The sequence below is a fragment of the Sus scrofa genome, chromosome 8 (assembly GCF_000003025.6).
Source record: "Sus scrofa isolate TJ Tabasco breed Duroc chromosome 8, Sscrofa11.1, whole genome shotgun sequence".
Lineage (NCBI taxonomy): Eukaryota > Metazoa > Chordata > Mammalia > Artiodactyla > Suidae > Sus > Sus scrofa.
The window spans coordinates 132,081,935-132,098,772 of record NC_010450.4 but is presented as its reverse complement, the minus strand read 5'-3'; the positions used below and the strand labels follow the sequence as shown (position 1 = coordinate 132,098,772).

At 38.7% G+C, this 16,838-nt stretch overlaps 1 protein-coding gene across 1 annotated transcript in view; it reads left to right on the top strand.

Moving 5' to 3' along the window:
* PTPN13 (protein tyrosine phosphatase, non-receptor type 13) overlaps positions 1-16,838 on the top strand; it is a 165,256-nt gene that overhangs the window by 101,653 nt on the left and 46,765 nt on the right. Inside the window, 5 exon segments of the mRNA XM_013979051.2 lie at positions 11,330-11,419; positions 12,221-12,328; positions 12,733-12,864; positions 14,434-14,897; positions 15,940-16,071. Coding sequence (XP_013834505.2) covers positions 11,330-11,419; positions 12,221-12,328; positions 12,733-12,864; positions 14,434-14,897; positions 15,940-16,071 — 926 coding nt within the window.

Genomic DNA, 16,838 nt, shown 5'->3' with positions numbered 1-16,838 from the left:
TAAGCACGCTCGTTGGAGAGCTGAGGTAGTTGAGGTGGGAGACAGTATGGACCAGAGAGAGTTTTAACTGAGGAAGTTATTTTAAAGGGATGCTTGAGCTGAATCCTGAGATACAGGAGTGTTTATTCGGAGAGAGTGGTGTGGATAAGTATCCAGACCAAGGGCATCGTGCGATCAGAGACGTGCAGACACGTGAGAGGACAACAGACTCAGCATCTCAGTATATGGAGACGTCAGGGTCAAGCTCAAGCCCTAAATGGGGACCAGCTCTGAGTCCTATCAGAAGTCTTTCAGGAAGAACTTGAAGACTTTAAATGTCGAGATTAGAGTTTGAAAGAATCTAAGAGGAAAGGAAATTGTAGGAAAAACTAAATTCAGTGATTTGCAAGTGGGTGGATTCAAACTAGAATTTCACATACGTCATCGTCTTTGACTTTTCTGACAACTTTCACGAGTAGAAAGAGTGTTACTGTCACTGTGTATATGCTGCTTTCCTCCGAAAATGTTTTACATTTTACCCTCAAATTCTTAAAATTTGAAGTCATCCTGATGAGGAAGAAGTAAATCTGCTAATAAAAAAGTGTTGGTATGTAGTTAATTTGACGAAGCTTTAAGTTTAGTTTTCATTTTCCTGAGAGCCAAGGCAAAGGTGAAGGCATGAAATTTGGTTGAACCATATGAAACTGTTGTTTCTGGTCAACTGTCAAACACCAGAGTGCTATTTTGTATAGTTCTTATTCTCTCATAGCAATTTACACACCAATTTTTCAAAAGAGGAAAATTTGTCTTGGAAGCAAAATTGTGTAAAAAAGTACATTTTTGGACTTTTACAATATACTCGTAGCAAATGATTTTTTTTTATCTCATTTTTTTCTTAATGTGTCAACCCTCAAAAAATCTGAGGGCCCAGCATTAAAGACAAAGCCGGTCATCTTGGGTCTAAGTTACCTAAGACTCTGGTGTGCAGCTTATGATGACCAAAGGTCTGCTGTGGAATAGGAATACCTCTGTACTAAAAATAGCTCAGTTATTAACCTGTCCCTAATGGTAGTACTTACTGGCTAACAGTTATTGAGCACTTACTATGTGCCAAACACTGTGTCTTTATGTCTCACTCAATCCCCACCACAGTCCTGCAAGCCGGAGCACATGTCATTTCCTTTTCACAAATGAGAAGCCAAAGCATGGAGAGGTTGAGCTGTGCGTCGTCCTGGAGCTGGCCAATGCTGGCGCCGTGGTTTGAGTGCAGGCTGTCTGTTTCCAGGGCCCATGCTCTCATCCACCCTTTCGACTGTCTCCTGGCATAAAAAAGCCTAATTGTTCAGAGGTGTTATTTCTTCCTGCTAAACTTCTGAAATAAACTGGTTAATAACCCCTTCCAGGATGCGAGCCTGAAATGTGTCTAGGTTCTAATGGACACAATGCAAATTTACTTTGCCAGATGAGCAGCATGTGCAGGGGAGTGTCTGTGTTTAAACCTGCTCTCTGCACGGGCCACCCCCGCCCCCCGCTCCCCGTGGTGGTATCATTGCTTAGTTGTCTTGCAGACAAGTTTATGGTTTTTTTTGAAATTCTCTCTGGATATGTCCAAGTAGCTGTGAGTTAGGGCTCTGTGGATCATTAGTTTTTGACATCCTAGAGGAAGGATGGCAAACACAATTTTCCAAAAAAGGTAGCTAAGGATCAGAAAGGTAAGATACTTGCCCATTGGTCAAACATAGGACTTTTTACTCTAATTTCACTGTTTCTCCTTGCTGGTCAAGATCGTAAATTAGAAATGAACATTAATTAATATTTAATTATTATCACTTAAAACAAGGACTGGAGTTCCCATCGTGGCGCAGTGGAAACAGTCCGACTAGGAACCATGAGATTGTGGGTTCCATCCCTGGCCTCGCTCAGTGGGTTAAGGATCCGGCGTTACCACGAGCTGTGGTGTGGGTGGCAGACTCGGCTTGGATCCTGTGTTGCTGTGGCTCTGGCATAGGCCGGCAGCTATAGCTCCGATTAGACCCCTAGCCTGAGAACCTCCATGTGCCATGGGAGTGGCCCTAGAAAAGACAAAAAAAAAAAAAAGGACAAATGAGTAAAATCCAATTTATCCTTTTAACAACTTTCAGAGACCCGTAAAGAGTGTGAAACTTAAAAGATCAAAGAAAAAAAGCAGGAGTCTTCCAACCTCATGAAACAGAGAACTGAAAAGGATTCTAGTCCATGATTAGTTGTAATTTCAAAAAAAAGCTTTTTTTTTAACCTTTGGGGGAATAGGGCACATTTTATAACAGTCTTCCTTTTTTTTCTTTCTTTTTTTTGTTTTTTGAAAGCCAAACCATGGCATATGGAGGTTCCCAAGCTAGGGGTCAAATTGGCCTACACCACAGAAACTCGTGATCCAAACCACACCTGTGACCTACACCACAGCTCATGGCAACACTGGTTCCTTAACCCATTGAGTGAGGCCGGAAATCCAACCTGCATCCTCATGGATGCTAGTCAGATTTGTTTCTGCTGAACCACAATGGGAACTCCATTTTTTTTCTTAATTTTAAAGTATAGATGATTTATAATATTATTTCCCGTATACAACATAGTGAATCAGTATTTTATACTCCATTAAAAATTATTACAAAACAATGGCTATAATTCCTTGTATTATACGATGTATCCTTGTTGCTTATCTGTTTCATACATGGCAGTTTGTATCTTTTAATCGCATATTTGGCTCTCCCCACAGGTAACCCCTAGTTTGTTCTCTGTATCCATGAGTCTTTCTGTTTTGCTGTATACATTCGTTTTATGTTTTAGATTCCACGTATAACTTATACGTAGTATTTCTATTTTCAGACTATTTCATAAGCATAATTTCTAGGTCCATCCACACTGCTGCAAGTGGCAGAATTTCATTCTTTTCTATGGCTGAACAGTATTTTAGTGTGTGTGTGTGTCGATAGATACACACATACGTAGCACTTTTATGTATACACCACGTCTTTATCCTTTTTGTCTTGTTGCCAAACCCTTCAACATGGACTGCTTCCATATCTTGATATTGTAAATGGTATTGCTATGAACTTTGGGGTGAACTTTGAATTAGTATTTTTTTTTTCTGGATGCATACCCAGGAGTGGAATTGCTCAGTCATATGGTAACTCTGTTTTTAGTTTTTTGAGAAACATCCGTATTGTTTTCCATAATGGCTATACTATTTTACATTCCCACAACAGTGTACAAGAATTCTCTTTTCTCCATACCCTTGATAACACTTGTTATTTGTAGACTTTCTGATGGTAGCCATTCTGACAGGTGTGAGGTAATAGCTCATTGTGGTTTTAATTTGCTATTACTGATGATTACTGATTTTGAACATCTTTTCGAGGGCCTATTGGTCATTTGTATGTATGGAAAAATGTCTATTCAGGACTTCTGCCCATTTTTTAATTTGGTTGATTTTTTTTTAATATATGGAGTTTTGTGAGTTACTTATATATTTTGGATATTACCCCTTGTCAGTCATAACATATGCAAATATTTTCCCCCTTTCAGTGAGTTGGTTGTCTTTTCGTTTTGTCAGAAGTTTCCTTTGGAAAAAAGAAGTTTCATTAGATCCTAATTCTTTTTTTCTTTTTTTTTTTTTTCTTTTTTTTTTGTCTTTTGCCATTTTAGGGCCACACCCGCGGCATATGGAGGTTCCCATGCCAGGGGTCTAATCGGAGTTGTAGCTGCCAGCCTGTGCCAGAGCCACAGCAATACCAGATCCGAGCCACATCTGCGACTTACACCACCAGCTCACAGCAACGCCAGATCCTTAACCCACTGAGCGAGGCCAGGGATCGAACCCGCAGCCTCATTTGTTTCTGCTGGGCCATAACGGGAACTCCAGATCCTAATTCTTTATTTTTGCTTTTATTTCTTTTTCCTTAGACAGATCCAGAAAAATACTGCCATGGTTTATGTCAAAGAGTATTCTGCCTGTGTTCTCATCTAGGAGTTTTATAGTTTCAGGTCTTACTCTTAGGTCTTTAATCCATTTCGGGTTTATTTTTGTACATGGTATGAGGGAACGTTCTCATCTCATTCTTTTATGTGTCCAGCTTTCCCAACACTACTTGCTTATCTCTGTTGTGTATTCTCCTCTCCCTTGTCGAAGATTGTAGTTGTGTGGGTTTATTTCTGGGCCCTCCATTCTGTTCCATTAATCTCTGTGTCTGCTTTTGTGCCAGTACCATGATGTTTCGACTACTGTAGCTTTGTAGTGTGTGTAGTCTATAGTCAGAGAAGGTGGTTACTCCAGCTTTGTTCTTTTTCTCAAAATTGTTTGGGCAATTGAGGGTCTTTTGTGGCTCCATATAAATTATAAGATTATTTCTTCTATTTCTGTGAAAAATGTTATTAGTACTTTGATAGAGGTTGCATTAAATCTATAAATTGCTTTGGAAGTGTGACTATTTTAATAGTATTCTTCTAATCCAAGAACATGGAATATCTTTCTATTCGTATTATCTTCAGTTTCCTTTATCAGTGTTTTATAGCTTTCAGACTATAGGTCTTTCACCTCCTTGGTTAAATTTGTTCCTAGGTATTTTATTCTTTTTTGGTGCAATTTTAAACAGGATTTTTTGTTTTTACTTCCTCTTTCTAATGGTTCATTGTCAGTGTATAGAGAAAATATCAGATTTCTATATATTGGTCTTATGTCCTGCAACTTTACTGAATTCATTTATTGATGCTAATAGTTTCTCGGTAGAGATTTCAGGGTTTTCTATATAAAGTATTGTGTCATCTGCAAATAGTGATAGTTTTAGTTCTTCCAAATTAGATGCCTTTTGTTTCTTTTTCTTATCTAAATGTTGTGGGTAGGACTTCCAGTACTGTGTTGAATAGAAGTGGTAAAAGTGGACATCCTTGTCTTGTTTCTGAATTTAGAGAAAAGGCTTTCAGTTTTTCACTGTTGACTACAGTGTTAGCTGTGGGTGTGTCATAAATGGCCTTTGTTATGTTGAGATATGTTCACTCTATGCCAGCTTTAATGAGAGTTTTATCATGAATGGATGTTGAATTTTGTCAAATGCTGTTCCTGTATCTGTTGAGATGATCATGTGATTTTCGTTAATGTGGTGTATCGCATTGATTGATTTGCAAAAGGTGCACCATTCCTCCATCCCTGTGTCCCTGGAATAAATCCAACTTGATAATGATATATAATCCTTTTTATACATTCTTACATTGGTTTGCTGATGTTTTGTTGTGAAATTTTTACATCTATATGCACCGAAGATAATGGCCTGAAATTTTCTTTTTTTACAGTGTCTTTGTCTGGTTTTCATACCAGAGTAATGGATGGTGGCCTCTTAGGAATTTGGGAGTGTTCTCTTCCCTTCAGTTTTGAGAAATAGTTTGAAAAGGATAGGTATAAGTTCTTCTTTGTGTGTTTAGTAGAATTCCCCTGTGAACTAACTGATCCTGGACTTGCTTGCTGGGAGGTTTTCTGTTGTAAATTCAGTTTTACTGCTAATGATCTGTTTAAGTTGTCCATTTCCTCTTGACTCAGTTTTGGCAGGCTGTATGTTTCTAGCAATTTGTCCATTTCTTCTAGGTTGACCAGTTTGTCCAATCATACGAAACTGTAATAGCCTCATATAATTTTTTGTATCTCTGTGGTATTGGTTCTTATTTCTTCTCTTTCATGTCTTATTTTTGTTTATTGGGTCTTCTCTTCTTGGTGAGCCTGGTGAAAGGTTTATTGATTTTGTTTGTTTCTCAGAAAAGTAGCTCTTGGTTTTATTGATCGTTCTTTCTTTTCTTTTTTCTTTTTCTTTTTTTTTGGACTCTCTTTTATTTATTTCCTCTCCTCTCTGATCTTTATTATTTCCTTCCCTCACCTGACTTTTGAGCTTCGTTCTTGTTCTTTTTTTTTTTTCCCTTAGTAGGTAGGTTAGGTTGTTTGAGGTTTTTCTTGTACTTGAGGAAGGCCTGTATCACTACAGACTTCCCTCTTAGAACTGCTTTTGTTATATCTCATAATTTAGGAGAATCGTATTTCCATTTTCACCTGTCTCCAGTAATTTCTGAGTTCCTCTTTGATTTCTTTGTTGATCCATTGGTTCTTTTAGGAGCATGTTATTTAGTCTCCACATGTTTGTTCCTTTCCCATTTTTCTTTCTGTTGTTTCTAGTTTCATACCATTGTGATAGGAAAAAAAATGCTTGATATAATTTCTAGCCTCTGAAATTTGCTGAGACTTGTTTTATGACACAGCATATGATCTACCCTGGAGAATGTCCCATGCATACTTGAAAAAGAAAGTATTTTGCTGTTTGGGGACATTAGGTCCTTTAGATAATCTATTAAATCCAACTAGTCTGCTGTATCATTTCAGACTGTGGTGGCCTCATTGACTTCCTCTCTGGATGATCTGTCCATTCATGTCCCTGTGTGTTGAAGTCTTCAATAACCCAAGGGGCTTGTCTCCCCTTTGTCAGACCCCAGGACTGGAGCACCCCGTCTGTGGGTCTCACCACTTATTCCCCAAGGCTATTCTCTGCCCATGTCACCTTCCTTCCTGTTCAAACCAAAAAATGAGGTCAAATACCAGACTCTTATCAAAATGCCAAAACGCATGTGAAAAAGCTTCTTCTGGTGCAAAGTAACTTGGAACAGACAGTTAAACAAACCTTTTCCCCAGTATTAAAACTGATTATTATCTTTATGAGCATTCTGAATTCCTAGTAATAAAATGTTGTGCAGAAGCTTTTAAAAAGTGCCTTGTTTAGTCAGATGTCAGGGACCAAAGTAATTTTAAGTGCTAGTTTTTTTTCTTCACCTAAGATTTCATTAGAATACATACAAAATTGTAATGAAAATTATAACATTTGAAAATTGTAATAAAAAATAAAGTCCAAAGTGCTCACAAGCGATTCCACAGATATATGGGCATTAATCAGTAACGAAAGATAGAATCAAACAGAGAACTAAATCAAGCCTTTGCATTCTATGAATGTGTTAAATGAGTCCCAGAAACATTATATGGCCCCAGTGCACTGAACTACTTCACGGTGGCACAGAAACAAAACACCAAAGTTTCCATCATTATCCTCCTCGTCTAAACTGGAAGCAGTTAGTATATTGGTTCATAGAACAGGGGAAAATACCTCTCTTTGTTTTTATACCGGTGGGGTGTCACTGACCTGTCATCCCCAGCATTTGAAATGGGTCTTTTCCCCTAGGTGAGTGAGGAATTAATCCCGAGCATCTTTTACCTGTAGCCCAGTTCTCAGAATCAGCAGCTTGGAGCTGCCTGATGGCTGACAAGGGTTTATATCTGTAACCAAGAAAATTAGTTGCTCTTACAAAAAGAATTGTTGACTCACTTAAATTGAGGATATGGCTTTGATCTTATGAGAAATATGCTTTTACTAGGAAATTCAAATAGTTTACTCATCGATACAGCTATCATTAGTATCCACAGTTATTCTAGTTGGGAGCTAAATAGGTCCATATGAACCTTAAGCAAGATGAGAAAGGCAGCATTAGAACAGACGTCTCTAATACAGAGAGGGTATACTTTAATTTCTAAAGTATACATTTAGCAATTATTCTTAGGCTATTTCCCAGGTAAGCATTACTGGGAATGACACCAGTGTGTATTGCTTAAATGCTGGAAAGTTCGATTTAAGCCTCTTTTTCATGTTAAAATATTGGCAAAATCAGCTGTGGTCATAAAGAAGTAATGAGAAAAGAAAATTAAAGATGTAAAAATATGTATTCCTTGAATATTAATGCTTGTTTCCAAATAGTAATTAAAATAACTCAGAAATGTCTTGGTGCTTGAAATATCTAACTCCTCACTTTCACGGATTCATAAATTTTATTTAATCCTCATTGAATTCTCTATCTTTAAGTTTACTTGGGTTCTTGTGTGCTGCATACCCTCAGATTCTTCCTCCCCACCCCCTTTTTTAACTAATGGAAAATAATTTGAGCGGCTGTGTAAAAAGAAGACAAGAAAAATAGAAACTCAGCATTTGCCCATTGCTCTACACCAGCCTTCCTTCCTCTGTCCCCACCTTTATAATTCATTTTATATTGGGGGGGGGTGCCCTGTTGAAAAGAGTAGGTTAGCAAAGCTCCGCTTTCCAAAACAGTAATCAACTCCACCCTACCCAGATCTGGTTCTCTAGCCAGGACATTTTCCTAGAACCTTTCCTGCCTTGTTTTCTGTCTCAGCTTTTGTTAATGCCTTACTTGTTGTGTATAGCCATCTCCATAATCCACTTTTTAAAACTCCGCCTTGTGTCCTCGAAGTCTTCTTTATTTTTGGGCAGAAAGAAGACCTCTCCTCTCTTACAGATCCAATTCATGCCTTCATAATACAGCTGTTTCTTTGAAGTCTTAACGTTCTATTTAGTGGTCAGACTATCTTTGCTCTTTTAGCCTGATCTGATTCAGCTCACATTTATTGTGCTTTCATATACATTATCTCTTTATTTTCCCCAGTTGCCTAGGGAGGGACTTTCAAAGGAACATTTTTCAGAAAACATTTGAAACATGAAATTTTAATTGAATTAATGTTTAACCCTCAACCTTTCAAACATTTGAAAGATGAAATTTTAATTGAATTAATGTTCAAACCTCACTGACGAATCCTTGGATAAAGAGCTTTATCTATCGTGTCTAGTTAGGGAAATGACACAAAAATATTGCACATTTAGAGTGTGTGTGTGTGTGTGTGTGTGTCTGTACATACATATATTCCAATATTGTTTACCTGGAAAATGTTTTAATACATACACGCACATACCATTTTTTAGCCAAATAGGTAACATAAATAGTCAGTCTTGTTAGTATGTATGTTGGAAATGAAAGTAAAGAAATAGCATTTTTACTGTTTAAATCAGTACCTTTGACTTCTAGCAAATACCACCTAGGAACATTCAGAATATTGATCACTTTTATAATTGAAGGCAGAAACACTCTGTATAAAGCAAATGGACTCTGTCTTCACAATAGTGATAAAAGTTTACATTTAATATCTAACGTGAGCTCATTCCTATTTGTTTTATGGGGTTTTTTTTGGTGTTGTGTGTGTGTGTGTGTCTTTTTGTCATTTCTTGGGCCGTTCCCGCGGCATATGGAGGTTCCCAGGCTAGGGGTCCAATCGGAGCTGTAGCTGCCGGCCTACACCAGAGCCACAGCAACGCAGGATCCAAGCCGCGTCTTCGACCTACACCACAGCTCACGGCAACGCCAGATCCTTAACCCACTAAGCAAGGCCAGGGATCGAACCCACAACCTCATGGTTCCTAGTCGGATTCGTTAACCACTGTGCCACGACAGGAACTCCTATTTTATGGGTTTTATTCTGTTGTATTTTTTGTATTCAGTTCTAGCTGAAAACTAAAGTTAATTGTCTATTTTTGCTAAAAGTATCTTGGATTCTTAGCTCATATTAAGTTAGGCATTAACTAATGCATGAACTTTGTCCTAATTTGTATATGGCAGATATATAAAGCTCGTCACACTATCGTCCAGGGTGGAATATCATTAATTAGGAATACTGAAGTACTGCTCCTCATATTGATTATAATGAAGTTTGTCACTAAGTTTCAGTCAAAAAGAAACAACAACGTAGAGAGCCAGTTGGCAAACTTGCGCGAGAACTTGGTGTGTAAAGGGCAGGTTCGTTCCTCTGAGGAGCAGGTGGTTGTCGTTACTGTTTTGTGAAATCGAAGCCGTCTGTTTGTAAAGTGTAAAAGTATCATCTCCGCATCATGTAAGCATTAATACATGTTGCGTAACAGAGTCACTGTTCATAGCATTAATGCAGTTTTAAATCCAAGGGTAGTCATGTGTTGGCAGATAACCTCTAATTTTCAGAAAGCTTCAGTATGCTTAGGAACTGCGTAGAGATGAATTCGCAGGTTTAGTTTACACGTCTCTCTCTGAGCGTGTTGAACGCACGTGCCATGCCTTCTACCACCTCACACACAGACCAGTTTGAACTATTAAGTTATAGTTGATGTTCAGAAGCATTTGTCGCCAGAGCTGCCGTCACAAGGTCCCACATAATGGGCAGCTTAAACAACCCAAATGTCTGTTCTCAGAGCTCCGAAGGCTGGAAGTTTGAGATCAGGGTGTTGGCAGCATGGATTTTTTGGGGGGCCCTCTCTCCTTGGCTTCGTGGGTGCTGGTCTTTCCCTCTCTGCACATGGCCTTCCCTCGGAGCACACACAGACTCACACAGGTCTGTGTCCAAATTGCCGCCTCTTTTCTGAACACCGGTCATGTTGGATTAGGCCCTCCCTAAAGACCTCATTTTAATTTAATTATCTTTTTTAAAACCTGTCTCCAAATATGGTTAAATTCTGAAACATATGTATTTGGGGGAAAGGGAGGAAAGGCCCAGTTGAGCCCATAACAAGAAGGGTGTGGTCACATGCTGTGATTGTTAAATAAATGAAATAATTTTAATAACCCCACAACTAAGTGCCGTATTTACTGGTTTGATGTAGGAGATATTCGTGAATGATGAGCCTGCTTAAAAAAAAAAAAAAAAAAAAAAAGACTAAGTGGAAATTAGAAAAAGTAAATTCTATTTGTGCTGCCAGCGTTCACTCAGTGTATTTGAGTCACGTTTATCAAGTCCCTTGGGCATTCTGCTAGGCAGTGCTACTCACTGTAAGGATGAGTAAGTCAGGAACTATTTATTACTCCTCATTGGCAAAACAGTGATTAGAAGTCTCTTTACCTACCTCATGAGATCGTCCCACAAATAAAATAAGAAAGAGAAAGTCTTTTGGAATGGAAGTGTGCCAGCCGAGTCATTATTAGTGGGATTTAAAAGAATAATCCCCTTTCTTGTTGCTGTTTTACCCAAAAATTTACCGTGAATGTTTTAGTCATTATAAGTGCAAATGCCAACCACTTATAGTGGGAAATTCTTAGCATACTGAGCATTGTCAAATTCAGGAAGCCAACTGTGATGTAACAGAGAGACGTGGAGTCTGACAACTTAAGTTTAAGGTTCAGCTCTTGATTGCACTAGCAGAGTAAACCTGCTCAAATCATTTAACCTCTTAGGATTGATTTACTCATTTGTGACTGAAATATCCTTATTTCCCAGGAAACCATTTATAAGGAATACATGTGATAACAGTCATTTGGTAAACTGTAAATCCCTATCAAAATATAAGATGATGACATTATATTATTTAAAATGTATTTTTCAAGCGACCAAGCAATCTATTAATGAGCTTTGTTAGCATTTAAATTGGAAGACACAGACAGCGCCTAAGCGTGTTTATGTTATCTTCAACTTGTGTGTTTCCAACAGATGTGCTGCACAAAAGATGGAGCATAGTGTCTTCACCAGAAAGAGAGATCACCCTGGTTAACCTGAAAAAAGATGCAAAGTATGGCTTAGGTGAGTCACTGAGATTCTTCAAGGCCTGTGAGAGTTCAGAGTCAAAGTCAGTTGCAGAGCAGTGGCGCTGGGGTACCAGCCCACCTGCATCGCCTTCACCCAGCATGGCACCTGCATCGCTGTCACCCAGCATGGCAGAAATGAGAAAGATGAAGTGCTTGCAATCAGTACTTCCACCAAATTTAAGTCCCATCCCACATGGGTAACCTATCAGATCATATTTGCTCTGCATCTCTACATGTCTGTGTGTCACACAGACTAATCATTAGTCCTTGAAAGCACCAGTGTCTGTCATGAATATTTATTTTCTTATTGAGGTGTCGTTGATATACAGTATTATATAAATTGCAGATGTACAATGTAGGGATTCACAGTTTTTGCAGGTTATATTCTATTTATCATTATAAAATATTGGCTATAGTCCTGTGCTGTGTAGTTTGTTTTTTTTTTTGTTGTTTTGGTTTTTTGTGGTTTTTTTTTTTTTTTTTTTTTTTGGTCTTTTGAGGGCCCCACCCTCAGCATATGGAGGTTCCCAGGCTAGGGATCTAATTGGAGCTGTAGCCTCTGGCCTACACCACAGCTCACAGCAACATCAAATCATTAACCCACTGAGCGAGGCCAGGGATTGAACCTGTAACCTCATGGTTCCTAGTTGCATTCGTTTCTACTGCGCCACAACAGGAACTCCTGTAGTATATTCTTACAGCTTTTGTATCTTATACATGGTATTTTATAACCTCTTAGTCCTCTACCCCTAACTTGCCGCTCCCTAAGATCTTTTTAAAATGTGCTGTTTCCCAGGATTTCAAATTATTGGTGGAGAAAAGATGGGAAGACTGGATCTAGGTGTTTTTATTAGCTCAGTTACTCCTGGAGGACCTGCTGACTTGGATGGATGCCTAAAGCCAGGTGTGTTACATTTACATTTAGTTACATTTAGGTCTTTTTTTTTTTTTTTTTTGCTCTTTAGGGCCGCATTCACGGCATATGGAAGTTCCCAGGCTAGGGGCTAAATTGGAGCTACAGCTGCCGTCCTACACCACAGTTCACGGCAACTCCAGATCCTTAACCCACTGAGCGAGGCCAGGGATCAAACCTGTATCCTCATGGATACTAGTCGGATGCATTTCTGCTATGCCACCATGGGAACTTCCTGGGTAATTTCTTAAGTACTTACTGACAGGCATGGATTTGCACAGATGACAAAAGTAAAAATTGGGCAAAACAAAAAAAATTAGGGGAAGGTGACATTTCTAAGATACAGCATGAATTTCTGTTTGTTGTTGAAAATACCTGATTGTCTATTTTTGCAGGAGATCGTCTGATATCTGTGAATAGTGTGAGTCTGGAGGGGGTCAGCCACCATGCTGCAATTGAAATTTTGCAAAATGCACCTGAAGATGTGACACTTGTTATCTCTCAGCCAAAAGAAAAGATATCCAAAGGTAACGTCGTGAATGTCTCTTAAGCCGTCTGTTCTGTTTTACTTTCCGCAAGGACTTCAACGCCTTGAACAGTAAATTGGGTTTAAGCTTCTTAGTTCCTTTCTGATATGTGTAGTTCCAACTGCTTTACTTTTATGCATCAGTATAACTTTCACTCATCACTTCTAAGATTTTCTATCTCATTCCTCTTTAGAAATATATGCATAAAAATGGATTTATTCTGCAAACTCAGTGTCACTTAAGTAAATTCTGAGTACTTGCTGTTTTATCACTTCCTAAGCCAAATGAGAAATAAAATTCTTAATAATTGCTTAATTAATGTAGTTATGTAACAGTTAGCTATGAAGTCCTGATTGAACCCAATTATGAAAGGAAAAGGGTACCAATATACCAGAAGTGTAAAAGCAAGACCTATAATAGGACAAAGCATTTTGTCCTATAATCCCTGCCATTTGCATGTTGTGGCATAAAAGCACAAGAGATCAGATGACTTCAGTTCGAGCCGTGACTGGGCCACTTATTAGCTGTGTGACTTAGGCCCTCCTGAGCTATGGTTGTTTTTCTTTCTCTAACGAGGGTACGACGACCTGGGCCCTGCCTTGCCTGTCTTGCATGGAGTTGTTGGGAGGATCAAGTAGAGGAGAGTGTTTGAAGGATGCACACCCGGGTACATGCCCTGCAGTGGGCGGTGAGCAGGATCAGAGTCCATCTTGCTGCTAAACACAGTATACGTCCCTGTTGACTTTTAGGAACACTTCGTATATTATTTAAGTTTCTCTTGGTTTCACTTGCCACGTGAAAATTTTCATGTCTAATAAATTTGCATCCGTAATTCTTTTACATATGTCGCCTGTTCTTTGTCTCTTAGGAAAGCTTTCGTAACAGCCTTTTTCTTTTCTTCTTTATAGGACTGCACCCGTCACATATGGAAGTTCCCAGGATAGGGGTCGAATGAGAGTTGCAGCTGCCGGCCTACACCACAGCCACGGCAGTGCCGGTTCCTTAACCCACTGAGCGGGGCCAGGGATCAAACCCGCATGGATACTAATCGAGTTTGTTACCACGGCTGAGCCACAACAGGAACTCTCCTAAATGGCTTTTTTAAAAGAACTGTGTGTGTAAGGAAGTTAGAGTTGCCTTCCTTGGTAATTACCTGAGGTCTGAAAAATGCAGTCGGATAGGGCAATATAAAACAAGTAACCATTAAAAAGGATCAAGGGTTTTTGGAGACTCAAATTATCTCTAGTTAGGGAATTAAAAGTCTTCAGAGGGGAGACTCACTTGAATTAAGTCTCAGAGAGCAGAAATGGGAGTTAAGATAAAAGGGGATTGCATTTCAATAGACGTTGCAGAAAGAATGACCCAAAGAGGAAGCAAAGGAAGCAGAAAAGCACCTGTTCCATTTGTGAGGTCCTTGTGATGGCTCGAGGCCCCAGGTCTGGGGTTGTGCACGTGGTCGCCGGTATAAAATCCTCCCAACAATCGCCAGGGAGCATTGTTCGTTCGTGTGTGGAAGCACAGGTGTGTGTCACTGCCTGTTATTCTCACTGATGCATTTTGACTTTCTAGTGCCTTCCACTCCTGTGCACATTGCCAATGGCATGAAAAACTACATGAAGAAACCTTCCTACCTGCAAGACAGTGCTGTAAATCCTTCTGAGGATCACTGCTGGCCACGTGGCACCCCAAGACACATCTCAGAGAGCTCGCTTGGGCTGTCTGGGGGCCTGCGGGAAGGAAGCCTGAGTTCTCAAGATTCCAGGACTGAGAGCGCCAGCTTGTCCCAGAGTCAGGTCAATGGTTTCTTTGCCAGCCATGTAGGTGACCGAAGCTGGCAGGAATCTCAGCATGGCAGCCCATCCCCATCTGTGATATCCAAAGCCACTGAGAAAAGGTGGACTTCGACTGACAGTAACCGAAGCAAAGCTAAAAAAACAGGCGTTTCTGATACAACAGATTACTCTGACCAAGGAGATTCAGACATGGATGAAGCCACTTACTCCAGCAGTCGGGATCATCAAACACCAAAAAAGGCATCATTTCACTTGAATCTTTGTCTTTTTCACTTAAAAAAGCAAAAAAAAATAGCCAATATATTACAGAGCAAAATAATCTGCTCTGAACTGAGCACATTATTCTGGAAAGGAAGAATAATTTATATATTATGCTACTAACTGCTACTGCATTTGATGCTAGCTTTCAGAGAAATTAGCAGCTTCGAATACTAACTCCAAAATGGCTATTGTTCTGGGAACTTGCTACGTGATGACTGACACAAAGGAATGAATAGTCAGATTGTACTTGTTTTCCACAAGTTGTTAATCTCTTGCCTGCTTTATATTAATAAGAGAATTTAATATCCGGAAAAAAAAATTGTTCCCATGTAATTCATATAATGGGCAGTTGACTCTTTTGATAGCCTAAATTATTCTGAAGTTCTGAATGTATGATAATAAGAACAACAACATAGAGTATGGCTCATTTCCTGGAAATTTTAGAAATGATATGAATTTAAGCTCACATTCACAAGCGGACCCAGAAAATAACCTTAAGCCATTGTTTCACTGAAAAGCCAATATCCCTCATAAGACAGCTGTGCTCTTATAAACTGGGCTCGGCTCTTGTGCCTATGTTTACGTTGAACTTGTAAACATTAGCAAAGTAAATGTGAAGCCCGCTCATCGTAAAGGCCCAAGTTAAAAGCCACTGCTTGATGTGTATTGATTTTTAAAGGAAATGGGAATACTTTCTAAATTGGGGTGTATGAAAAGCATTGGATGAGAATTATGTAAAAGCCAGGTTTGAACTGGGTTCTGGGCTTCCCCGACCCGTGTCTGTTTGACCTGAAGCACGCCCTTAAATCTCTAGCCCCCGATTTCCTCAACCGTAAACTATGAAAGCATTGGATCCGATGATCCCTAAGCCCTCTTCCAACCCTCATGATCTTTGACTCCCCTCTGACCCTTAATATCTGGCTTTTTCTTAATTTTTCCCAAAAAGACATTTATTGATTGTCCTTTAATAATTCAGTGTGACTCTAACAAGAAATCCTTTTGTTTGTCTTTCTTTCTTAAGGAATCTTCCTCCTCAATGAATACATCCAACAAAATGAATTTTAAAACTTTTCCTTCATCGCCTCCTAAACCTGGAGATATCTTTGAGGTTGAACTGGCTAAAAATGATAACAGCTTGGGAATAAGTGTCACGGTACTGTTTGACAAGGTTTTCAAATATTTTCTCTTCTCCATTTCCAGCAGCCTATTGTATGCCAGTTTATCAATTGAATTCTTCTGCTTCAAAAGGGAAACTTGTGAAATATTTCCCAAATTAAACATTTAATTATATCTTAAAACGTTTTTAAAAACTTGAGCGTACTAGTCACTTTTTCCTGTGATATAAAAGAAATCAGACGAATGCAGTTTTTCCCCCGTAGATTTCATACTTGCTTAATCTGAATTATAAGATTTCAAAAATATAAAATTAATAAATATGCTTTATATACATTTGACAGCTTCTGCATCAGCATAGAATAATACATCTTAACCTACATCATAAAGTCTATTATGTATTTATATGCCTTTCTCTTCGTAATACATCTTAACATGTAAATATGATTAAAATCTTAATATTAGAAGTTCCCAAGAGTATATATGTACCTTTAAAGCAGTTAAAATATGAGCATATTTGATGAAATTACTTTAGAATTCTGCTAATGAATATACCCTAAAGCATAACATTATCATTTTTGACATTTGAAGGATATTGTTAGTTGTGAAAAGTCATTTAGAAGTAAAATTAAAATAGCACTCTTTGCATATAGAGATCAAAAAGAAAACATAATTTTCTAGCAGTTTTAAAAATATTATAACCCTTTTTCTCTTGTCTGTAACTTCTTTAGAATTTTATTATCTTCCTATTATGAAGGAGTATAAAAGCTAAATAACCACAAGAGATGGAGAATCTACTCCGTAGAT